We start from the raw sequence: 26746 nt of genomic DNA on the forward strand, positions 1-26746 counted from the left end.
CTCAACATTTTGCTTACCTGTGTTGGTCCCTTTTAGCAATTTGGTACATCCCTAAAATCTGGGGTTGAGCAAAATTATTATTCCTTTACATTCAACTCTCAAGTTGGAATTTGAATTGAATTGGCCACGCCTCCACACTCCACAGCAAGTTACATTTTCAATTTGAATCAAAATTGAGGAGTGACTAGTTATGTGTAATGAAATTATGTTATAAAATTACAAAATTAATGTAATTGTATTTATTTGTATTACTGAGGTAAAATGTGTAATTCAATTAGTTACTAATCAAATTAAAAGGCATTGATAAAGTCATCCAAATAAAGTATTCCAATTTCCAAACCACATTTATAATGGGTAACTTATAACAGTAAGCAATTCAATTTCCAAAGTAACCTTCCTAACACTGAATATTCAACACATTATTTCTATTGTGTGACTGTGTGGAATTTCTTTGAATTGCCATGAATTTAATTCCACTTCCTGTCATTCAAATTCAACTTCCTGTGGGGCGGAGTCAATTCAAATTCCAATTTCTGAATTTCGCACAAGCCTGATATGTATGACATATCTGAATTTTTTTTTATGATATGCATTGTAACATCTGAAGCCTCATGAGCACTCGATTTCAGCATTTCTTCTATACTTCCAAAACTAACTTGAGTTTTCTTACGCCATCGTGCACCAACGAAATGAAATAATCAATGCGATAATCAGGGGAATTAATTTAAGATTTGCTGTCTCTCACAGCTGCTAATTACCGCCGCTTATGATTGCATTGCTGATGAGAGTCACCCGTTATTATCAAGAATGGCTTATTGCGGAGTGCCACAAGAGCCTCTTTTATATATTCCCAGCATGAGTTTGTGACAGTTGTCTGTAACAAACAGATTAGACACAATCTTGCCGTGATAAATGGCACAACTATTGCTGAAATGGCACTTACGTTTTTACGCCACCCTTGTAAAATAATTTCCTACCCCAACTTCTCTCGCCAAAGCTCAGATCATATTGAGAATGAGATGATGTTCTAGCTGTGCTAATTTCCTAACTTTGTTATTTTAGTCCATGTGCACTGAAAATGAGATGGAACAGTGATTAGACCAATTACTGCAACCACAGGCAGATTGCAGCAGGGCGTCCTGGCGCCCACCTGCTACAGAGATCGCCCTTCCTTTGGTGCCAGTCAAGACGTGATCCTCCCTCGCTAACCTCAATCACACAGTCTCATGATCGCGGCCCAGTTCAGCAAGCGTACCGCTGTGTGAATGGCACAAACAGGTCAGCAGGGCTGCTCAAATTAGAAGCTCATATGGATGGTGTTGGGTCATATTTAATTTGGCATGAACAAAAACATGGCTGTGAGGGACAGAAATGCAGTCTATTCAATATGTCATACTATTGTGTCAAATAAATTACATCTTTCCTGTAGACAAAACAAAAAAAAAACTCCCTGAATTCTGAATTTAAAACACATATTTTAAACATTACCCTAAATCACCCAACTAATTGACACACCAAATAATATACATGTATTGTGACTGTGCAGATTTGCATGTTTAATTTGTGCCATTTTTCTTGTGTTATCAGTGAATTAGGCTAGTTGATTTTTGGCACAAAACAATCAGCATTAAAGTTCTACAGAGTGATAATGATTGTAATTCACTATTATAACAAAGCTGGAATATTTTATTGATTTGAATGCATAAAACTTATAAGAATAAAGTCAAAGTAAAACTGCATTGAAAAGTGCAAATTATGTTTTGATCTTTTTTTTTTTTTTTTTTTGCGTTTGGCTGAAAATGGGTCTTGCAGGCCTAGCCAACCAGTTAATTCACTCAATCAGCAAAACCTAAATGAATTCCTGCCAGTCAGCAACAGTTTATGACCATGTTTTTTGGTTAATATGCAAAATGTGCAAAATTAGTTTTCTTCATCTTGCAGCATCAGTCCAACACATAAATGCCATTAGAGCCACGTGTCTCCACTCCAGTCAGGTGTAACTTCACTTTACTAAATATACCACCGTACTAAAGATATTTATTCTGTGAAGGATGCATTCAATTGATCAAAAGTGACAGTAATGTTACAAAAGATATCTATTTTAAATCTACACTGTTTTTTAGTACTCAATTAAATAGCACTATAAAATCGATATATTAGAATGATTTCTGAAGAATCACTGCTGAAAATTCAGCTTTGCCCTCACAGAAATAAAGAACAAAAAGTAATAATAAATAGCAAACGACTATTTAAATTCCATTTTTTTTCTCAAAATTCCTTTCTTTTTTGCTGTATTTGATCAAATAAATGCAGCCTTTGTGAGCATACGAGACATAGTTCAAAAACATACAGTACAAATTTTTGAATGGTAGTGTAGTTTTGTTTTTGCTTTTGATTCATTATCACTTACACATGCGGGTGTTTTGTAGATTATACATGGCATATATATTTATATTTCTTGTGACCCCAGCCAGCGTTTGTCTCATTGTCTTCATTTGTCTCATTGTCTTCATAATGATGAAACTGTCTAAAAATAACACATCTAAGATGGATGGTAGAAACTTCACATAGATTCATATTGTATTTTTTTCTAGTGAACTTTAATATAGGTCATTCACAGAATTAATAAAGAAGCTCTAATTTCAGGCCTCGGTTTCAAATGACAGGAGAAAGAGCAACTCTTTACAGAACATCTGACAATTTAGTTTCTGTCACACTTCACCACAGGATCCAAAGCCCTTTTCTGTAACTAAATTATATGTATCACTCCGAATTTAATGTCTGACATTAGATGGAGGTAAATTGGAACCATCAGTCACAAAAGAAAATCATATCCGCTGGACTTGAAACTCAATTTTAACATTTGACAAACTTTGTCCGTCTCATATAATATAAATGAACAAATTCTAAATGGCCCACTGGCTTTTGTGTGATCATTTCTCAAATTTAATTAAGGATTACGTTTTATGCAAAATGTAAGATTTGGATCAAAATGTCTCTATCATAAATATGCATCATTGAGATCTTCATTAAATATCAAAATAATATTAAAACCATATATTATTTTTTAATAATACTGAAGTTATTTCAGTTAAATCTGATCAAACTGCCTTAGCTTTTATTAAATAATTTTTGCAACGACCACATGGACAATTAATTATGTGAATTCATACGCAACTAAACATTCCAGATAGACAGTATCTTCCAAGTGCATAATGGTTTTGCAGTCTTACTTGGCTGGAAATCCAAGCACCAAAATATTTTTTGCCGTGTATGACTAGAAAGAAAGATTTTTTTCCAAAGGTTTGAACTGCAGTATATTTGTAGTTGCCAAATGACCCATGCAATAAGTTGTCACAGACAGTGTCCCGGGGCAGCAAACAGGAACGGTTGAATATATTTATGTATGTGGGTGGCAACATCTCTGATATGTATTATATTTTACTAGTGAACTGAACTCATTATGATTTATATGGTGTTTAGAGTACAGTTTTAAAATAAAATGATGTCCAGTCACATTATATCACTGGGTGCTTTATTCATAGTGTGTCCTGCATTGCAAAACATGATTAATGATAACCATGCATGGTGCATAAATATATCTGAACAATGATATTCCAGGCAATTTCTGTTTGTATAAATGTGGAATATAAGAGCCCTATATGTCGTGAACGTTTTTAATTGTTTTTTTTTATAAAGGATTAAAATGGATTTAAAGGAATAAATAAAATATGTTGCGTAGTTGAGAAGTAGGCTAATCCATTTAAACTATTTGGAGATAATATGCATTATTTTCATTAAAATATGCACACATTCACTTTCTGGTATGAGTGGCATGATTCATGGAGAATAAATGGTAGTATTTTTTTTATTCAAAAGAACAACATTTGATGATAAAGATAAGTAATTGGTATTATAGTAAGCGATCTTACCCCGAATGTGACCTCATGGCACTGGCCTCCTGTCGGCAATGGCATGTCAGTCCGAGCTGGGCCATGTGTGGCCCTTGTCTTAATCCAGATCTGGGCCACTCCAGGGCCGTCATTCTTTGCGGTATGAGTTGTGTGGATAAAGGAGTCGTGTGGACCGGAGCTGGTTAATTTTTTCACAGTTAAATTTAAAGCGGTATGTTGGGGTTCACACTTGTCTTCTGTGAAGAGTTAGGTTCGCCACATTTGATTTAATTTTCCATCTCAATCATGTTGACATTGACGAGCGCTGTAAGACCGCTGAGGGAGACCAGTCTAAAAATATAACTTTTAAAAACTTTCTGTCATCCTAACAACAAACAGAGCGGTGTGTAATGGAGTGCAGCAGAGCAGCATCAAGAATATCAAGGATAGGGCGAGGACAATTTGACCATTTCTAATTATTGGACAATTTGACCATTTCTCTGTGTCTGGTTATGGCCCTGCTATGAGCTGAAAAGACTAAAAAACAAAGATATCCTGAGAAAACCCTTGATTTTGAAAGCGTGGTGCCGGTGTACAAACATATGGAGCACCATATGGCCAAATCATGTCTTGGTGCCCATTTAACAATAGAAAATAATAGTAAAAAAAAAAAATAAAGGTCTGTAGTACAATTAAAATACTGCTTTTGGATTATAGTGACTCAACTTATAAACTTAAAACTAAGCAGTAGTAAATGTTTTCTGCCTGGAAATGGAAATTCACTGGTCAGATGTGAGAAACCTGTGAATACCAACAACTTTCACATGAAACTGTTATGACATCCAGCATATTCTAATCACTAAAGTTGTTGCATAATTGGTCAGCATACAGTACATCAGAAGGTCATATGAATAATGCTTATCCATGGAGAATACATTCTTATGCATCAATATAACGGCTAAGCTTTTGGTTTTGTGTTAGATAAGGAAAAATTTCATGTTCAGGCCCTCGGTGGAGATTTGCATGTTCCGGATTTCACGCTCTGGATCAGCGCAGCAGATCTCTGGGTGTGTGAGTCAAACATGTATACTGTAATCCTCCTAGATACTGTATGTTATGATGGAGGACTCTATGCAAATGCATGCACATACCCTCTGTTCGCATTACAATGAAAACTTCTGTGTTCCTTTTGTACACATCCACCTGTCCTATTAGGTCATGTCTTGTGTTCCCTGCAGGGATGTAAGATCCATTCTCCAGGTCTGAAATGCACTGCTGTATCTCAATGTGTTGAAGGGTATACGCATTTCAATGCATGTAAAATATAAAGCAATATACAAGACGACCCAAATGCTGATAAGAAGGCTGTGTTTATTCTACATATTACCAGGCTGGAATTGAATGTCGTGCGCTTATGGCATTACGACTGCAGCGTTGAGAAATAATAATGGCATAGGACAGTTTTTCTCTTTAGAGATGCAACATTAATAGCTTTATAGATTAGATTTCAATTTCTTCATAGTGGCCTGTTATGCATGAATCTGGTGGACAGGAGAATGACTAAAGGAATACAATACTTTGTGCTGGGATGAAAAACAAATCGTGAATATTTCAGGATGCTCTAGACCAGGGGTTTTCAAACTTTTGATGCCATTGAACCCCAAATATGATCGTCCTGAGGTATAATAGCTTTATATTTATCCATTCATACTGTAGAGTATGTAGTATGAGTATAATATGAAAATGTAAAATCTGGGTCCTGAAGCTGAACCAGCCTGGAACCACGACTTGAAAATGAACCAAGGTTTGCATGTTACTTCAAGGCTTAAAGGAATGAGCGAATGGGAGTAGAACAGAGGATGAATGGTGGGAGTGAGTATTTGAGAGTTCGGGTGAGTGTGCTGCAGGGAATTTAAAGGAGGAAAAGCAAAAGCAGGTGGGTGTTGTGGAGAAACAGCTATGGGTGGGTTTATTGTGACAGCAGTGTGTCAATGATGGTTTTAGTGGAGACAGGCTGAGTTGTGCAGGCAAAATAAAGTGATGCGCCAGCGCACCTGGGCAGGGACCATGGGTATGGATGAGATATAAACTCTCTCCTCTCTTGCCCGACAACTGCCTAGCACAGCCTAGGAGGAGGGGACGGGAGGAGGAAGAAAGAAAGCATGCCGGTGTCACTCTTATGGAGATGTTTCCCTCCAAAGGGCTGAGCGTAGCCTAGCGTGACTGTTTGCACGGTGTGCAATGAAGCTGCTTTGACTTTGTGGCTCAAGTGTGGGCCTGAAGTTGTCTGATCAGCTGTCAAACTACTTGAGTGCAAAGTTTGCTGTCATGTTGCTCGATTGGAGCCGAAAACTAAGAGGTATCAAACATTGGTTGTAAAAGATTCACCACCTCTCTTTTCTTTTTGCAAGATATGCTTCTCTTGCAGCTGGGTCATTTTGAATGTGCTCCGAGTTTGTGGTCCCACTTTATATTAAGTGTCTCATTGTTCCGTGTTGTTAATGTTTGATGGTTCTATCATCCCTAAGTTTTCTTTTGGATTAAAAAATCAATACAGGTGGAGCTGGGGAAGGTGGAGGTTTCTGAAAGCATGCTGCAACTGCTACAGTAAATGTTGATCAATTATTTGAAGGTTGAGCAGTGAGCTCACTGGCTGCTGATACAGCGGGAACCAATCAGCTGTGCCCTGGTATAAAGAATGATGTGATTGCAAGCAGATTATAGACTAATAAGCCTGTGCCATGTAGAGTTTCATGACAGACCTTTGTATTTTTGCTGCTTAATTATTTTTTGTGGGAACTGAGATATTGATTTCAGGATTCTTTGATGAAAAACAAAAAAAAACAGAATATTTTTGTAACAATTTAAAGGAAAATATGTTTGTAACAATGTAAACAACTTTACTGTCATATTTGATCATTTTGATGCATCCTTGCTGAACAAGTATTAACTTCTAAAAAAAAAAAAAATACAGACTACAACTGTATATACTTTACTGTCCTGTAACGTTTAGCAGCATCATGATGTGAAACAGGTCATATAACACGGTGTTATTCACAAAAGTGTCATCCTCTGTTACCCAGTTTAGCTCATCAGCCACTTTCTTATCTAAGCTTGAAGACTAAAGGATCAGGCCTAACCAATGAGCTCGGCTGTCTGAGCTCATTGGTTAGGCCTGATCCTTTAGTCTTAGAGTCTTTTGTCTTTAGGCTCAGAAATGGACCACATATCAGAGGAACAGCAATTACATGTCAGATGCCTCTGGCCAAAGACGCCTTACAAAAACTACAGTGTTGAACAGCATTTTATGTGACCAGACTATGTTAAAGAGTGATGACGAATAAACCCTTTTGCCACCTTTTTTCCTTTGGGTAATTGTAGCTCATTGCAGGGTGACGCGTGACTCTTTCCAGGATCTACTCTCGCTGTTTGGTTTGTTCTGGGTTGTTTATTTGTTGCATGCGGGCGCTTGGCCGGCTTCCTGCAGCATTAACACAGGGACGGAACTCACAAGCCGCGTGGGAAGGAGGGCAGTGTGGCTGCCAGACTTCCTGCCCTGAACCAACGCTAAGACATGCGCAATATGCAGGGAAATGATTGGAAGAGGAGAGTAGGTGGAAGAGAATGAGATCGAGAGACACATTCAGCCCACTCCTTTGGGTTTCCATTGTCAGGACGGCTGTTCTGAGAGAAGCATGGAGCTGTTCATTGATTTTTAGGATGATTTTCATGTCTCTTGTTATTTAATATATTACTTGTTTGAAGACAACATGAATTCAAAATCTATGTGGTTAGTGTATTAATACACATTGGTCTTATTCTGTATTTAATCAGAGCACATTATTCTAAAGCAAAAAAGAGAACGCTTCTTGTTGTAGTATTTTATGAAAAAACTCCACCTTTGAAATGACTTTGCAAGTCCACTTAAAGTCGCCCTGTAGTCAATAATTTTATCCCTTAAAACTCATCTTTGATCACACAGATGACATATTTAAATGTTTTTTCCTATGAAAGAAAATTTCTTCATGCCTTAAAATAGCTTGAATGTAACTCTATACCCTTGCTTCATTTTGTCACGGGAGGGACACAGGAAGCAAAAGCAGGTACTCAGAATATTTATTGTTACACAAAGAAGTACTCAGTCCACTATCCACTAGGCTGGCGATTCAGGCTCACGCAGGGACCCGATGGTCAGACGAGTGCAGGTGAAGTGAGTAGTGCTGATCCAATCCAGGTGCCGACGTGAAGTGAATAGGAATACCACACGGAACAGGAAACACAGAAGGAACCCAAGACACGACCGATCTCATGGAGAGGAACAAACAACAATCCGACACTGAAACAGAGAATGAGGTGAGTATTTATGGGAGATGGAACGAGCTGCAGCTGTGAGTGATAATGATGGTAATCAGCTGGAGCGCTGATAGACACGTGAGCGGGACAACGCCCACTCACACATAAACAAACAAAGACACGAGACGAAAAGGAGGCAATGCACTTGACCACCGTGACAGTACCCCTCCCTCTAGGAACGCCTCACGGCGTTCCCAGACTCCCTTACCTGTCGATTGTAATCATCGATCAGAGAGTGATCCAGGATGCCACTGGTAGGAACCCAACTTCTCTCCTCTGGACCGTAACCTTCCCAGTCCACCAAGTACTGAAATCCGCGTCCCCTCCGCCTAGAGTCCAGAATGCGACGGACCGAATAGGATGGTTCCCCATCTACGAGACGCGGCGGTGGGGGAACCGGGACAGGCGGATTAATGCGAGAAAAGAAAACGGGCTTAATTTTAGACACATGGAATACCGGATGAATTCTCTTGTACGCTAGAGGAAGGTTGAGGCGGACTGCCACCGGACTAACAATCTTGGTGACAGAAAACGGGCCAATGAATTTAGGAGCTAATTTATTAGACACGGAGCGGAGCGGAATATTCTTGGTAGAAAGCCACACTTTGGAACCGACGACGTATACGGGAGGCCTAGACCGGTGGCGATCGGCCTTGGCCTTGGTGCGTGCCCGTACACGGAGGAGAGTCTCCCGGGCTCTCGTCCATGTGCGGTGACACCTCTGGACAAAGGCGTGAGCAGAGGGGACCGCGACTTCGGATTCCAGACTAGGAAAAACAGGTGGCTGGTATCCTATACTACACTTAAAAGGAGAAAGGCCCGAAGACGATACTGGCAACGAATTGTGGGCGTACTCCACCATAGACAGTTGCTGACACCAGGAGGAAGGATTCTTCGCAGCCGTACATCGCAAAGTTCTTTCCAAATCCTGGTTGGCTCTCTCAGTTTGACCATTGCTCTGGGGGTGGAACCCCGAAGACAGACTGACCGTCGCCCCCAGCAGCTTACAAAACTCTCGCCAAAATTTGGACACGAATTGGGGTCCCCTGTCAGAAACCACGTCTGTCGGGAGGCCATGTAACCGAAAGACATGATTAACGACTGCAACCGCTGTCTCCTTGGCTGAGGGCAATTTGGGCAAGGGAATAAAGTGAGCTGCCTTCGAGAACCGGTCCACCACGGTTAAAACTACCGTGTTACCCTGGGAGGGTGGGAGGGCGGTAACAAAATCTAGCGAGATATGGGACCAGGGTCTCGAAGGCACCGACAGCGGTTGGAGTAGCCCATCTGGGGGTCGATTGGACGCCTTGCCAATGGCACAGACTGAGCAAGCCAAAACAAAATCGTGAACGTCGCGAGCCATAAGCGGCCACCAGAATCGTTGCTTGACTACAAATAGAGTACGACTAACTCCTGGATGACAGGCTAGACTAGAAGAGTGACCCCACTGAATGACGTCTGGACGAAGTTTCTCTGGCACAAATAAACGGTTAGGAGGACACCGGATCGGAGGCGTTACCCCTTCTAGAGCCTGCTTGACTCTCGACTCGACCTCCCAAGTGAGCGCAGAGATAATTAAGTTCTCAGGAAAAATGCGCTCGGGAGTAGATGCGTGTTCGGAACGATCAAAAATACGCGACAAAGAATCGGGTTTGATGTTTTTGGAACCCGGACGATACGAGAGGGAAAAATCGAAACGGCCGAAAAAAAGTGCCCACCGAGCCTGCCTGGAGTTCAACCTTTTGGCGGTCCTAATATATTCCAAATTCTTATGATCGGTCCAGACCATAAAGGGTACCCCTGACCCCTCTAACCAGTGGCGCCATTCTTCCAAGGCTAACTTGACTGCCAACAACTCCCTGTTGCCAATGTCGTAATTACACTCAGCAGGTGATAGACGATGAGACAAAAACGCGCACGGATGCATCTTGTTGTCTGAAGGAGAGCGTTGGGAAAGAACTGCGCCTACCCCCACCTCTGACGCGTCGACCTCCACCACGAACTGACGTGAAGGATCAGGGGCGATGAGAATGGGAGCCGAAACAAAGCGGCTCTTGAGTTTGGAAAAAGCAGTTTCGGCTGCTTCTGTCCACCTGAACGCAGTTCTGGGGGAGGTCAAGGCAGTCAGAGGCGCGGCTAGTTGGCTAAAGTTGCGAATGAAACGCCGGTAGAAATTGGCGAACCCCAGAAACCTCTGTAGGGCCTTACGGGAATCTGGGTTTGGCCAGTCTACCACAGCCTTAACTTTGTCAGGATCCATACGCATTCCCTCAGCCGACACGATGTGTCCTAAGAAAGGAACCGACTGTGCATGAAAAACGCATTTCTCCGCCTTGACAAAAAGCCCATTCTCTAACAACCTTTGGAGTACTCGTCGGACGTGCTGCACATGTTCCTGGAGAGACGAAGAAAAAATCAGAATGTCATCCAGGTAAACATAAATAAACTGATCGATCATGTCTCGCAGCACGTCATTGACGAGTGCCTGAAAGACTGCTGGACTATTGGACAGCCCGAAGGGCATGACCAAATATTCAAAGTGTCCTCTAGGGGTGTTAAAAGCAGTCTTCCATTCATCCCCCTTCCTGATGCGGACCAAATGATAAGCATTACGTAAGTCTAATTTTGTGAAGAGAGACGCTCCCTGCAACCTCTCGAAGGCTGAAGACATCAGCGGCAAAGGATAAGTATTCTTCACCGTGATGTTGTTCAGCCCCCGGTAGTCAATACAAGGTCGCAGTGATCCGTCCTTCTTCCCCACAAAAAAAAACCCCGCCCCCGCCGGAGATGAAGAAGATCGGATGAACCCAGAAGCTAGAGAATCAGAAATATATTTCTCCATAGCCTGCCTCTCAGGAACCGAGAGTGAATAAATCTTGCCTTTAGGCGGAGACGTACCTGGCAGTAAATCTATAGCACAGTCGTAGGGACGATGCGGAGGAAGAGAAGCAGCCCTTGACTTACTGAACACTTCTCTCAGGTCGCGGTACTCCGAGGGCACGTTTGACAAATCCATCACCTCCTCCTGTAACACAGGAACAGACACCACAGAACATGCAGACACAAGACAAGACTTATGACACTCAGTGCTCCAGGCTGATATGGTTCTCTGTTTCCAGTCAATGCGTGGGTTGTGATGATCTAACCAGGGATGACCAAGAACAATGGGTGTGTGCTGAGAGTCCATGATGTAAAATGCAATGGTTTCTGCGTGGTTTCCTGAGGTGATGAGTGTGAGATCCTCCGTGATCTGAGAAATGGCTGGAAGAGGCTGTCCATTGAGAGCATGTACCGTGATTCTCTGGGGAAGTGTTCTGAGGGGAATTTGAAACTGTAACGCGAAAGAGTGATCCATAAAATTACCTTCTGCCCCGGAGTCCACCAGTGCGGTGCATGGGTGATCGTGGATAGACCATCGGAGTCTTACCGGGAGGATGGTGGATGTGGATGAGGACTTCTCGGCGGAGATCCCACCCGATAGTAGCCTCAAACTTACTATCGGGCTTGGCCTTTTACCGGGCAGGCGAATGCAAAGTGCCCCGCTCCGCCGCAATACAAGCAAAGGCCTTGGGACCTCCGCCTCTCCCTCTCCTCCCGGGAAAGCCGAGCTCTACCCACCTGCATAGGCTCGTGATCGAAGGGACCGGCCGCGTCCATGCCACTGGACCGTAGATGTTCCCTACCTCCGCGAGGCATGTCTGATGGCGCTCGTGGTCCCACCCGAGCTAGGCGAGAGTCCACCCTCAGGGCCAGATCCATAAGATTGTTAAGGGAGGTGGGCAGGTCCAGGGCGTAGATCTCCCTCTGGACGCGGTCGGCCAGCCCATGCAGGAACCTATCCCACTGCGCCTCCTCGTTCCAGCGACACTCGGCCGCCAGGGTCTTAAATTCGATGGCGTAGTCAGACACCGAACGATCCCCCTGGCGCAGTTCTGATAAGACCCTGGCAGCCTCTCTCCCCGCAACCGCACGGTCGAACACTCTCCTCATCTCGGCTGAGAGTGCCTGGAACGAGGAACAGCAGGTCTCCTGGTTCTCCCACACCGCCGTTCCCCATAGTGCCGCTCTCCCAGTCAGCAACGTGAGTACGAAGGCCACCTTAGATTCCTCCCTCTCGAAGATTCTGGGCTGCAGGGCGAAATGCATGCCACAACGTGTAAGAAATGGACGACAGAAGTTGGGCTCACCAGAATATGGTTCCGGAGTGGGTAAGCGGGGCTCCGACTGGGAGGCGGGCACTGTTGGAGTGGGAGGAACAGGCGGTGGAGCTGGCGCAGCGGGAGGTTGCAGCTGTTGAAAACGCTGGGTAAGCTCGGACACCTGCGAGACGAGAGCCTGAATCGCACGCGCTGCTTCCTCCTGATGCCGATCCTGTGCATCCATCCTCTGAATGCTAGCGCGCACAAAATCGTCCATGGTTGCTGAAGTTCCACCTGCTGCTTCCATGATGTGGTCGGATTGTTCTGTCACGGGAGGGACACAGGAAGCAAAAGCAGGTACTCAGAATATTTATTGTTACACAAAGAAGTACTCAGTCCACTATCCACTAGGCTGGCGATTCAGGCTCACGCAGGGACCCGATGGTCAGACGAGTGCAGGTGAAGTGAGTAGTGCTGATCCAATCCAGGTGCCGACGTGAAGTGAATAGGAATACCACACGGAACAGGAAACACAGAAGGAACCCAAGACACGACCGATCTCATGGAGAGGAACAAACAACAATCCGACACTGAAACAGAGAATGAGGTGAGTATTTATGGGAGATGGAACGAGCTGCAGCTGTGAGTGATAATGATGGTAATCAGCTGGAGCGCTGATAGACACGTGAGCGGGACAACGCCCACTCACACATAAACAAACAAAGACACGAGACGAAAAGGAGGCAATGCACTTGACCACCGTGACACATTTAGTATACTCGGATTCATGAATATGCAAATTATCCTCCGCCTCCACTCACTCACACGAGCTCTGAGATCCACTTGGTCGGCTAACTTTACTGAAGTAAACACTGTTCAATGGTATCGCTAATTACAACATCGGACACATAACAGTAATTAATATGATTAGCTTTTTGTTTGACTACGTGCCGTCTCAGTCTGCCTTCTAAAACAACTCAGAACGTCAGTGGAGAAAGGCATAAAGTTTATCATAACATTGTAATATACATAATTCACCCGCTATATTGCTAAATCTACCCGATTTTTCATATCAACAGAAAAATATACAGAGATAACCTTTGTTCTTTCATAAAAATGTTTATTATTATTATCATATTTTTGATAGTGTACTTTCAAAGTGGCTTCCACAAAATGTCTTTATCTTTGATCAATTAATTAGCTTGACGCCCCTGGTTGTAAATGTTTATATTGACTATACCAAAGCTTGAACTGGTATTATGAATTTAGAATCAGCAATAAACTGTGCTCCTGACAGATCAATGATGTCACAGGTGGGCGGTGAGTCACTATCCTGGTGGAATGTCAATAATAAAGGTAGGCAGAGCATCATATTGACCTGTCATATTGAGAATATATGATATTTAGTTTTTTCCCTTGCCTCGCAAGACAGAAATGACAATAAACCAACTTTACGTGACTAGAGAAGACTTATACCAGAAGCCTTGTCTCTCGCGCCTGCAGCCCGTGTGCCCCGGCATTTTCGAACTCTTTCTTGCCAGGTTGGGCCATCAGACAGAGGATGGATAACAACTCCAAGGCTCAATCAGTTCCTATTCACTGGCCTGCCAAACTGCTCTCGGGTTCAGGCTGGAGCAACAGCGGATTGTTTGCCAGTAAAAGTGCCAAGCGTTGATGAGACAGAGGCACATCGACGGTTACAACCTGGCATCCTTATTTTAGCCAGGGTGACAACGGGTCTGTCCGCACCTTCTGTCAAAATTTCCAGTCCCTCTCCCAGATTCTCAGTCTCACTTTCTCCATTTTTATCTCCATGTGTGAGTTTCTCATTCCGATTCCATCTTTTGTGTGTCTGTCGTGTTATAAAGGCACATCAGTTTATGAAGTTAATCTGTGTTCAACTAATCCGCCTTGATTGTCTTGTCGTCCTTGTCTTTCTGGATTCATCCTTAGAATTTGTTTCCTTATTTCTCTCTCTTTCTATATATATATATACCCCATTAAAACATATATGATATTATGAGGTTGACAAGTGTGTTTTAAATAAATGGTCTCTGGCTTTCCCTGAACATGGTTGGAGTTATTTGGGTGGGAGGGCTGATGGATGTATGTTGTCAGTCTGCATTCATAATGAGGCATCAAGCTGCTTGTTAGATGCAATCAGTAGCTGCAACCCATGAACCGAGGTCGATTTGCTGTCATGTAGCATGTTGTATCATCTGAGACCCCTGATGAGAGAGGCTGGGGGAGATGATCATTTTTAGAAGGGCTTGTTCACCTCTTCCATTTACAGATAAAGAACGCCCACTTAGCATCAACTTAGCTCTTGGCACACTGACAATGTTTATGGCCTGTTTCCCTTTTGTCCAGTTTAACCGAAAGTTAACCATCACTTTGTTTCTGAATACATGAGTGAAAACTTTTTAGACTCTCAAATGATTAAGATTTAGCATCGAAACAAAAGAGAGCGTGCTTAAAGTTGGCATGAAATGTAAATGCACCTTATCTATTTTCTAAATGTATGTTATTTATCGTGTGTTTTATTTTTATAAAAAAGAATTGACCGCATAATTATTTTATTAAATTTCCCCCCCCCCAAAAAAACTTTATCTTCAGGTGAAACAGACTTTTCTCTTGTGACTTATGCTGGACTTAAACTCTGCCTCTTTCTTACAATCAACACATGCTGCGTCTGAAATTGAATACTTTCAATACTACACACATGTAGAACATACTTTTTTAACGGTCGCAAATTAAGTTTAAATTTAAATGTAGTACTAAAGTATGCGATTTTGGACGCAGCTACAATCTCGCTTTCAGATCTGCTTCCATCCAATCAACAACTGATGGAATAAAGTCCCCGCCCCACAATTTTTTTTCACTCGAAATTGCCACTGAAGAAATGCTGAATACTGAATAAGTCTGTCACTGCTACGGTTAAATCGCGACTTTAAGCTCTGTTCCAAAAACTAGCCTCACTTCTTACTCCCTACATAGGTAGCTTTCTTTTTTGGTATTTTAACTGCAACTGTATCTTAACTGGAAAGGTTATGATTGATTGATTTGGAACACTTTACTCCATTTGTCACACAAATAGCACTCCACACGGGTGTTACAATTGATTTCAACGAAGTTTGTCGTTAGCATGTTGCTAAGCTAACATTGGGCACTGTAATAAACATACAAATGCACAGCAAACAAACAAACAAAAAATTCATTTTTACCATTACGATCCTTTTCTCTCACTTTGTCAATCATATTGGAAATATTTATTCACTGATCCCCCCCCCCCCACCAAAAAAAAATAAAAAATACACACAAAAAAACTGTGCTTGTGTGTTTAGCTGACTGAATAATTCGATCACATCATTTTAAAGAATCCACACTAGCCCTGTAAGTGTTTCAGTAGATTATTTGTATCTTTTATCCTTGTGTTTACACTCCAAAATGACCTTTTAGACTGAGGTCTAATTGGATAAAGTACGTTTTAGTGCTTAATGTATGAGAAGAGAGAATATCCTCTCTGTTTATAGAAAAAAAGGGCACAGGGCAATCCACTCCAGAGGCAATCCACTCAGAGATATTTCATTGCACCATTTGCCCACACTCATACTGTACCCAGGATTTAGAATATGGTAGCATTACCTTTACCAGGGCAAACCGCAGTGAATGAAATGAGCTGTATCATTGAAAGATGCGGCAACACATTACCCAGCAGCACACATTTGTTTGCATGAAAAATCTGCTGAGCCAGAATGTGAAGATGAAGAAGGAGGTGCCAAAAACAGCAAGACAGCAGGCAGTAGGAAAAACTACAAGTCAAAAGAACAGTTATTGTGTTAAAGCAATAGTTCGGCCAAAAATTAATCATGTGTCCTGAATGTTTTTGCTCAGTCTCATCATGTCATTCCATCCAAACCTGTATACATTTGTTTTATTGACACAAAAGCAGACATTTTGAATCACTGTTTTCCACAAAAAACACAATGAATGGAGCCTCAGAGCTTTTAAGCATCCAAAAGTACTCAAAATTACCATACACATATCTTAAACGTAGTTCATATAACTTATGCGCTATATTCCAAGTTTTCTGAAGTCACGTGATAGCGTAATAATAGCATAGTCCTCCACGTTGCATCCGAATCATTGTGTCAGTGAGTCAGAGACAAATCATTTACAATCAGTGCAAGAGTTGGACTTTGCATGGCAGGTATCGCTTTGCAGATCTGAGTGATAGCACCCAAAAGACATCTTTGCACGACGTCTGCATAAACTTCTGAATTATTTCCATGAGTCTTTTATTCTTGTGGGTGTGTTGAGAAGCTTTGGGGTGAATTATGTGAGCATGTGTGAAGAGAAGAGTTGAGGAAGGTAAACAATGTGGAAATGGTGGTTTAAGGAGGCATAATCTGATTTTCAGAACGCTAGGCAGAGGCACGCTGTCGTGTCAGATGAGGCAAGTCATCTTTATTAACAAGGGAACAAAGTTGGCAGGCTTGGCCGCAGCCGCCACTGAGTGTGACAAAATATCCAGAGATTGTCCTACATAACCATTTATCTTGATCTGAGTCCAGCTAATGCCCAGCACAGTTATTATTTGGAATCTGTTTCTAATCAATACAGATGCTTCATTGGTTGTATCAATCATGTCTTTCTACATCCTGACATTTGCTCATTTGCAGCTGTAAATAGACCATGGGGGTTTATAAAATAACTAAGGCATTAGACTAGACAGAAAATGACTATTTGCTTTTGGTGGATTTCACTGTTATTAATCTAAAATGTGTCACTTGCTTATTTCATCTAGATCCAAAGAGGTGAAGGAGGCTCAGACTCTCAACATTCAAATAAATCCTCAAACTTACCTTATTGACTCATTATCAAATCTGTATATTTATCATTTTAAGTTCATGAAATGAATGTCCTCATTTACTCACCCTCACCCTTTTGTGGAACATAGAAGATATTTTGAAGAATAATTGTAACCAAACAGTTTTGGTTCCCATTGACTTTCATTGTATGTACAAAAAATACAATGGGAGTCAATGGGTACCAAAACTGATTGGTTACCAACATTCTTCAAATTATCTCATTTTGCATTCCGCAGAAAAAAAGAAATGTTCATAGGTTTGGAACGACATGAATTTTAATAATTATCAAGCATGCAGTGTGTTAAAATAGTAACATTAAGAATTAGAGAACCAGATCAGTCTTCTTTGTAAACAAATCCTTTTAGGATGTTCTTAAATATCATTCAGTGAGGACAGCAAGTTTGAACCCTGAAGAACCTGTGTTGAAATCCAATGACGAAGAGTTGCTAATAAATGTATTTTGTTTTCCCCAGAAGTCATGCCAGTTCCAGAACAGCCTGCTGAAGCAGAGAACGCCACCATGCTCAGCCCAGGACTGAATGCTTCTAATGGGGATGGATCTGAGACTGAGACCACCTCTGCCATTCTAGCCTCCGTGAAAGAGCAGGTAGGACTTTTAATGTCCACTGTATTACTTCAATCACATTTCGGGCACAAAGCCAGACCTTTTCAGTGGAAAAGTTGAATTCTTTGCAGAACTGTCCATGACTTATCAGGAGACAGCGGTTATCTGCATTGTCATATTAACTCCTGTGCCGGAGCTTTTCTGTACACTTTCTGGGAGACAGCGATTAAAAGTGGAATGATAAATGCAAGAAAGACAATTTTGTATGACATTGAGTGCTTGTCAAAAGGTAACTGGGTGGTATTAAAGTGAACATTGTAAAAGATTACACACATGTATAGTTATATGTAGGTTTGTAGAATGTAATCGTACGTAGATATATATGCAAAGACCCAAAGTAAATTTTTACCGTCTATCTTTTTTTTCTCATGTACACTACTGTTTAAAATGTTTGGGGTCGGTAAGATTTTAAGTCTTTCAACCAAGGCTGCATTCGTTTGATCAAAAATACAGTAAAAACAGTAATATTGTGAAATATTATACATTTATTTTAAAACAAATGATTCCTGTGATGCAAAGCTGAATTTTCAGCATCATTACTCAAGTCTTCAGCGTCACTTGATCCTTCAGAAATCATTGAATATTTTTGTGGAAACTATGATACTTTTCAGGATTCTTTGATGAATAGAATGTTTAAAAGAACAACATTTCAAACAGAAGACTTTTGTAACACAAATGTCTTTACTGTCACTTTTTATCAAATTAATATGTCCTTGCTGAATAAATGTATTAATTTATTTAAAAAAAAAGCATACTGACCCCAACGGTATAGTGTGTCTAATATATATAAATTCAAAATAATAAAACTGATTTGGAGAGGCCAGAGGGTTATTGAGTTAAAGCTCAGGTGTGACATTATTAAACCATTCAAAGATCAGCTGCTAAAAGATGGAGGAATAAACCTGAAATATTTAGACAGACATTAGGTGTGGGAAAGTGAGCTGGGGGAAAGTGACTGTGTGTGAAGATGAATGTTTGACTGAGGAAAAAATCCAGAGTTGCCGCAATGAATGCAAATTGAGAGATGGAGGGGGAAATCAGAAAAATGCCATAAAGTCAGAGCCTGCGGTACTGTTACACCTTGGGAATCTGTCTTGGTAATGATTTAATTGACACTACAGTATGCAACATATAATAGTATGTAATTTGTATTTGATTACATTCTTCTTGTTTGCCAAATCCCAGCTCAGCAGTAAAAGGCCACCTGTGTTTTACTCGATGATGGATGTAGTTCAGGCAGCCATTCCCGTCCCACCTGGAACGGCCCCGTAAGATTGTGCAGGTGGCTCTTCGGCCCAATCCGTCACAGAAATTAGCCATTAGTTTTATTCATACACAACGGGTTCTCGCTGAGTTGCACGGAGTACAGACGGCTAGCTCATCAAAGCCTCAAAATGTTGATGGCTTCATGTACTGCTTTAATAAAAGCTACATTAAAATCAGAGGTGCTGATGCAGTGTTTCACCGTGCAGAACTAGGCATCTGTACAACGCAGTGCTGGGGTTTCATGGTAGATTTGATTAATAAACCTGTGTATATGTGAGGCACTTGCTGTGAGGAGGCTGTGTAAATCAATGATAGTAATGTTTGGAGACTCTCCTCTCTCTCTCTCTCTAAAGCCCCATCTAGCTCCAATAAGCCACCTGTAAAACATCGTTGCGCAATTTATAGGTATTGCTCTTGGTTCTGAACGTGGAGAAGTAGGTTATTTTAAAGTTGGTAAAGCAGTCTTTAACACTGTAATGCGTGGCATATTAAATAATAGTCAGAAAAATCAGTCTATTGAACCTTCAAACAACAAGAAAATAAATTAAATATAAAAATTGTTTTGTAAATGTGTCAATGTATCATATTTGATGTAAAGTTTGAAAAATAGATACTAATTTTGAGATGTTTTTGATAGATTACGTTTCAGTGTTATTCATTTATTTGTGTTTAACTTAAAATGAGTGTTAATAGAAACTTGCACAAATACTCTAATATTGACTGATACATTAGATTCAAAAACGATATACCTATATATGGGTATTCTTGCATATTTAAATGTTATGGGCAAATTTTGTTCTAAAAACAAAGTTTTGTCTATTTTAATGTTTGGGACTATTTTAAAAGCTATAGTTTGTGAAACCTAGACTGGCATCTAGCTTTATAGTTGACAGTTTGCATCTCATCTCCACTGTTATATCCGACTTGGATCAGTATTTGGTATTGATGCCAAGAGCACTGATTCACAAAAATAAGTAGCAAACATTACCAGCAGTTTTTGGGTGCTTAGTGACATTTCTGCATCTTTTGTGTCACATTAGATATCCTGTAGTCTACTCCTATGTTATTTTGTCACTTAATTCATTCACTACAGAAATACTTTAACCGACTTCAAAATTTGCAGAGAAAAGGACTTGAAATAACACATTAGCCTACACTGAAGACTGCATATTATTGTACATTGAAATCAAACCCACTTGCATATTCTTTTTTCCAAGAAGAAAAAGCACAATTTATTCATTTCAAGCCCTCCAGTGAAAATATTGCTCTGTTCTGATCACACAAGCAATTAAGGCATTATATTTGCAGCCTTGAGATATCATTGTGAGGATGTGAGAGATATTTCTTAGCAATTTCAGACAAGCACAGGCTGTGTTCAAGCCTCATTATGCCAACTCCTTTCATAAATCCAGCACATGTTTGCCCTTCACATTCCAGTGGGCTGGTCCCTGTGTAATAAAGCCTTTCATGTTGAATACTCTGATTAGAAATAAAAAAGTAGAATAACAGAAGTGTGCTTTATTAAATAAGCTATTAGGTTGCACACTGTTATGTTGCCCTACCTATTTCCAGACATTTTAAAAAAAGCTGCTATACCGGAGTAACCGTTGAAATCTTGACACTGTCACAATAAGTTAAAGCATATGATGATCCCCTTGCAAGGGACCGCCTACGTGAACATGAAGGTAGATATTTTGTTATTATATTGCCATTTTTTATATCTGTTATTTGAGTACTGTTAGATGTATAAACCCGAAGAGAGGTATACAACTATGCTGACAATATAATAAAATAATTCTTGCAATCCTCATCCATCAAAACTACTGATCTATATAAATGTAATTTATATAGATCAGTGATTTAAAAAAAAAAAATTATTAGCGAGACGCTGGTTTGCTTTATCCAGCCGAAAAACTTAAATTATCATCTGGCCAACGGTGGGATGTTTTTGCGTTTCGTTCAGTCTGTATTTCTCACAGCGTAAGACGTGAGGGCTCGCGCTCTTCAGAAACAATACACAGAATATGACAGAGCTCGTGTTTTAAAGTCAAACCCAGAACTGGAATAAATAATTCACTGAAAATGCAACGTGAGTCTCTATAGACCTTATTCACAGCAGCGCCATCTTTGATTTTTAACGGGAATGAAAGCGAGGGTGTGAGGGATATACATTTCTTCTGTGGGTTGAAACACTGCAAAAATGTCTTTCAGAGAAATTTCAGTAGACAAAAACCAACAGAAAATATGAGCTGTGGAAATAAGTGATCTAGGAGCTATACAGCTTTTTACAGAGGATGCCAGTGAAAACACGGTAAGTCTATCCCTCACAGCCTCTCTTTCATACATGTCATGTTTTGGACTGATGGTTTGAATGAATTCGCCGAATATCATTGGGCTGAAAATTTCCCAGGAGTTTGGCTTTTTATTTTAAAGGGGTCATCGGATGCCCATTTTCCACAAGTTGGTAGGATTCTTTAGGGTCTTCTTGTAACGTTTGTGTCAATGATTGTGTAAAACAACACCCTTTTTACCTCCTCAAAAACAGCTCTGTTCATAGCGACCCGTTTCGGTGCATGTCTCTTTAAATGATAATGAGCAACTGCTCACCCCACCCCTCTCTTCCATGGGGGTGTCGACACAAGACAAGTAAAGTGATGCCTTGGTGGACAGTATACAAATGGCTGAGGCTGGAAATATGCTAATATAGGAAATATGCTAATACGGGACAGTCCGTCAGTGGTCGTGAGCGGAGCATGAGCAATAGACATCATATTGCTCAGATAATCCAAACGGCTTGACTATTGAGAGTGTTTTTGAGGATAAAAAAAGGGTTTTAGACTTTTTGAGGATGAAAAATAAAGGAGTGAATTGATTTTATTAATGGAAATTACTGTATTTTTACAAGATGTTTATTTTCTGTTTTTTCTTTTGGCACCCCAGAAGATTTTTTTTAGGATTTTTTTTTTTACATTGCTTTAAACGATCTGATTAAATGGTTAGAATATAAATGTCCACCTACCAGGGTTACAGGTGCTTGCACCATTTGACTTCAAAAATCATCTGACTGCATGACGTATACGTTTATGACGCAATTTCATGTGCTTCAGTAATTTATTTGCGTTAAATTATTTTAAGGATTTTTTATTAATCGCATATGTTAAAATGTTAATGTTAATGTTAACGTTAACGTTAATTTATTAAATTAATTTCATTTATGCAATTTTATTATTAATGATAATTATTATTATTAGTAATATTATTCATATTCAAATTATTATTATTATATTGAATTGTTTTATTAAATGTTGTTTAACAATATATTGTTGAACAATATTCAGTTATTATTATTATTGATTTGTTTTATTAACTGTTATTAAACAATATTTTCATTTATAAATATTTCATCGTATCATCGTCATCAGATCCTTCTCTGAACTTTTCCCCTGGAAGCCGCTGGATTAAGAGATTTCTATTATTTTGTCACGGTTTACTAAGTGTCACAGATCTTTTACATCCCATGGCATTTCATATGTTAGTTGGTGCTATTTATATCTTTGTGTAACTCACAGAATGTGGATCATAGCTGCTGATGTGCTCTTAGGCGTGCATCGCTGTTATGACCTCCATCCGCCCCTGTCCTATCTAAATCCCCAACCACCACCCCTGAATAGATCTCTCAACCATCCCGCCACTCATTCACGTTGAGCATGGTCCTGTATAGGATTATACCCGAGAGCAATCACCATAAACAGCACCATCATTGTAATCACCATCCTCATCACCGCACCCATCAAAATGGTAATGCACTTCAGCGGCGGATCGCTGATTCGGTGTGCTCTTGAGTAAACCCTGTTATGCATTCACGTACAGCACGTCACCCATATAGGGCCCTCAAAAAGACGAGGCTCTGTGGCTTTCTGCGATCCGTATCATGCGTGACTTTGTGTCAGGGCTGCCTGTGAGCTTCGCAAGATCTGTATTGAGTTTAGTGAGAAGGAGGGCTCATAAATATGGATGTCATGCAAATGACCATCCGTCTTGTGTGTTTTCTTTGAAGTGATGTGTGTGATCTCAACAAGAGGCGGCAGTTGTGTGTCCCAATCAAGTTGTCCGTGTTAGGCGATCTTATAAATGAACCCATCTTATTTTGGACGCGAGGGCTCGCTCAAAGAGATTGATTGGGAAGGGGCTGCATCTACCAAATTGAGCCGGTGTAAGTGGATGCGTGGGACAGGTCTCCGAGAATAAGCGGAGATGAAAGGCAAGCTTTTATTTTGATATTAAACGGCACGGCGTGTAGAGTTTCTGTGATCAGTGCCTTTGTTTCACACGAGACTGCTGTGGATCGTATTACTGAGAAGAAACTCAGCAAATTGAATGTGATTTATAGGTGACTAATAATAAACACTTGTGACTCAAACATAGTAGAGTCGGTGGTATGATTGGCTGTTGAACAGTTGAATGGTCGTCCGTTGTTGAGTGAAACATGGTATACAACAAGATAAAAAAATATTGAATTTAATTGTAATTGATTGTTTTGTGAAAAGGCGTTCCAGACTGAATGTGAGCCATTTTAGTGTTGGAAGTTGATTCCAAAAAGAATCGACTCCTCAATTCCGAGGCGTTGGATTCCATCCATTGTTTCCAGAACCAGGAACCTGAGTCGATTCCAGAAAATTCGGAATCCAACCGCCTTAATGATTCTTATCGACAGCCACTTTTGAGGATGCTTTTTAAAAAGGACATGGAAATTTAATTTAAAGTTCAATCAAGAGCACCTCAACATATTCCAATGGAAGTCTTTATTTGCTATTATTGCTGTAATCTGTATTATATTACTATTAATTTGGCATTACATTTTTCCATTATATAGCAATATTTTAGCATTTCGATCTAGTCTCAATGTCTTTTTTGTACTGTAAAAGCTTTATGTACCCAAGTCCTTAGGCATCCAGCACTAATCTAAAAAGATGTTGAATGCCACTGAGGAAACTTTTAGTTTGAAGCTTCAACCATTCATCCTTTCTTTTTTGTTTTATTAAATGGTGCAATATTGATACTCAAGGGTTTATGTTAAAGGGCATCCAGAGTTGGAACCAGCAGAGAGGCAGAAGCCAGTAAAGCTTGCGTCAGTCAATTCTGAGAGTATTTTCCTCAGATAAATCTAAATGTCATTGACTCTCAGTCTGGAAAATATCCAGCATTCTGATTGTTAAGCAAGAGCTTAACATTGAGCCCGTCTCCACAAGTTACAGCCATTTTTCAAAGCTTTCATATTGTTTTCACAGCACAATAATTACCAGATTATTCTCTGCCTTATTCTACGTCTGGGTTTTGGCGATGATCTAAATATGTAAATAGATTAAATGAGCAAATAAATAAATAAATTACCATGTTTTTATTGCTTGAATAAATACATGAATCTTAATATATATATATAATATACAGTTTATACACAGTGTGTGTATATATATATATATATATATATAATCTATATATACAGTATATATATATATATATATAGAGAGAGAGAGAGAGAGAGAGAGAGAGAGAGAGAGAGAGAGAGAGAGAGAGAGAGAGAGAATAAATAAAATGAATACATTTTTTTATTCTGTTCATTCATTCCTACATGCATTCATTCATTCATACTGCTTCCACAGCACAATAATAATTGTGCATTGAATACAAACTGTCAGGGTATCAGCAACTATCGAAATGTATACATAGATTGAATAAATGGAAAATAAAGAAATGCACAAAAATGAATTAATATATTATTGATACAAAGATCTTCAGTATCAATTCAATATTGCAAGAAAAATAATCACATATATTATTGCATGAAAAATATGAAAAAAAATATAGACCGATTATTTAGAGAAAAGACAAGTCAATTTTGTGTTTTTTTCTGAGCTCCTTGTTGAAACTTCCTAGCATCTGAAGTTTAGACATGACAAATATTTATTTTAACAAGATTTGCATGTTTCACAGTGTCCGTTGCAATGCACCCAGAAGCACAACATCTCAGAATGTGACTTTTCTGTTTTATATGAACATGGAGAGTGACACGTTGTTTGGTAAACAGTGTTACACACCGACTGCGTCATACAGGCCTCGCTTGCCTGCACAGGCTGTCACTGCTGCTACATCACACGTAACCTCTCTATCCCTCACAGAATGCTCGCTTAAAAGGACGAGAGACGCGCAAATTGTAATGCAGCATTTGCGTTTGGGCCAGAGAGTGAAAAGAGAGCACAAGCAAGAGAGACCGAGCGCTCCTGCAACAAAGAGAAATGAATATGTCACACATGGAGCAGACACGTGTGCGGTTGGAGGCCTCGGGGGCCTGTCAGTAATGGTTGGCCTCAGGGAAGAACAGCATAATGTTGTCAGTGTTTAGTGGATCACTACAACGACCAGAGAGCGGACAGGCTGTTTCCTCTGTGAAAATCACCCCGCACCCTCCCATCTCGACCTGTCTGCCTCGACTGCACAGCCAGTTTGCTGTCCTATTCAGAGCTACAGCCTCCTGACTGTCTGTTAATCTGGGTTACAGCTTTGCGTTGCTCTTCACGCTGGGCTCAGCGGCTCTGTTCATTGTATGTGTTTGTATTTGTGTGCGGTTTGTTTAGTTTTCTGTCGCTTTGTTTATTCACCCTCCGCTGTCAATGAATCCCTAATGAAGTTTAACAGGCAACAGTTTGCATGAACACTGACCTAGAATCAACTCCATTGAGCGATTGTAATCAACTGTAAATGTGTGTGCACTCGCATTGGGATATTGGATACCAGGTAAAGTGGTGTGGGACATCATAAAAATTATGTTTATGGATGTTGGCTTGTTTTGTGTACACTGTCATTATTGAACTGATTGTATCTTAATTAGAAATTGACCATGCAGAAAATGTCCTTCATTGACGTTCTTCAAGAGCACTTTGCAAAAAAGAGTCTTGCCACTAGGTGGCGGACATATTAAGGTTCAACTTGACACTTGGAAAGTCTAACAAGCTCAATGTGAAATCAAAATGGACCCTTTTTATTCTCTAAATGCACATTCGTTTCTGATAGAGTGCTTTATTCAAAACAAAATGATAAAAATAATAATAAAGATTTCTAGCTCCTCTGAAACAACAATATTTTTTAGCTGATGTCATCGAGCCCTTTTATTTTTCAGATCCTGCTCTGCAACCACCTGTCACATATGAATTCAGAAGTTTTAGTCCATACTGCGTCTTGTTTTGGAAAAAAAAAATCACTTACAAAATACACTTTATTTTAAGGTGACATAGTTACATTGTACTTACTCAAATGAGTACTGAGTAATAAACTGAGTTGTAGGGTTAGTTACTTATAATTGTGCATCATTTACTGTTATTACTAGTAAGTGCATGTAGTAATGTGTAACTGTCACCTTAAAATAAAGCGTTACCGATTTTAATGTTAAATGTGTCAATACTGGTTCCTGTCCAAAATATTTGGTAATAACCCTTGGAGTTTTGAGGGAATGTCTTTTGCTTTCTTTTGCTTTTTTACTTTGCTAAATCTGTTCTCAGAGATGTGTTTGACATGGACCTCATGTTACTGACCATTCACAACATG

At 40.1% G+C, this 26746-nt stretch overlaps 1 protein-coding gene across 4 annotated transcripts in view; it reads left to right on the plus strand.

Annotated features, from left to right (window-relative positions):
* Window positions 1–26746, plus strand: part of ctnnd2a (catenin (cadherin-associated protein), delta 2a) — a 259552-nt gene that overhangs the window by 8422 nt on the left and 224384 nt on the right. For all 4 annotated transcript variants that reach the window (XM_079601833.1, XM_079601834.1, XM_079601836.1 and 1 more), the window contains exon 2: window positions 17730–17863. In XM_079601833.1, the coding sequence (XP_079457959.1) occupies window positions 17735–17863 (129 nt within the window). In that variant the 5' untranslated portion in view covers window positions 17730–17734. The remainder of the gene's footprint in view (window positions 1–17729; window positions 17864–26746) is intronic.

Source organism: Phoxinus phoxinus (genome assembly GCF_949152265.1).
Source record: "Phoxinus phoxinus genome assembly, chromosome: 24".
Lineage (NCBI taxonomy): Eukaryota > Metazoa > Chordata > Actinopteri > Cypriniformes > Leuciscidae > Phoxinus > Phoxinus phoxinus.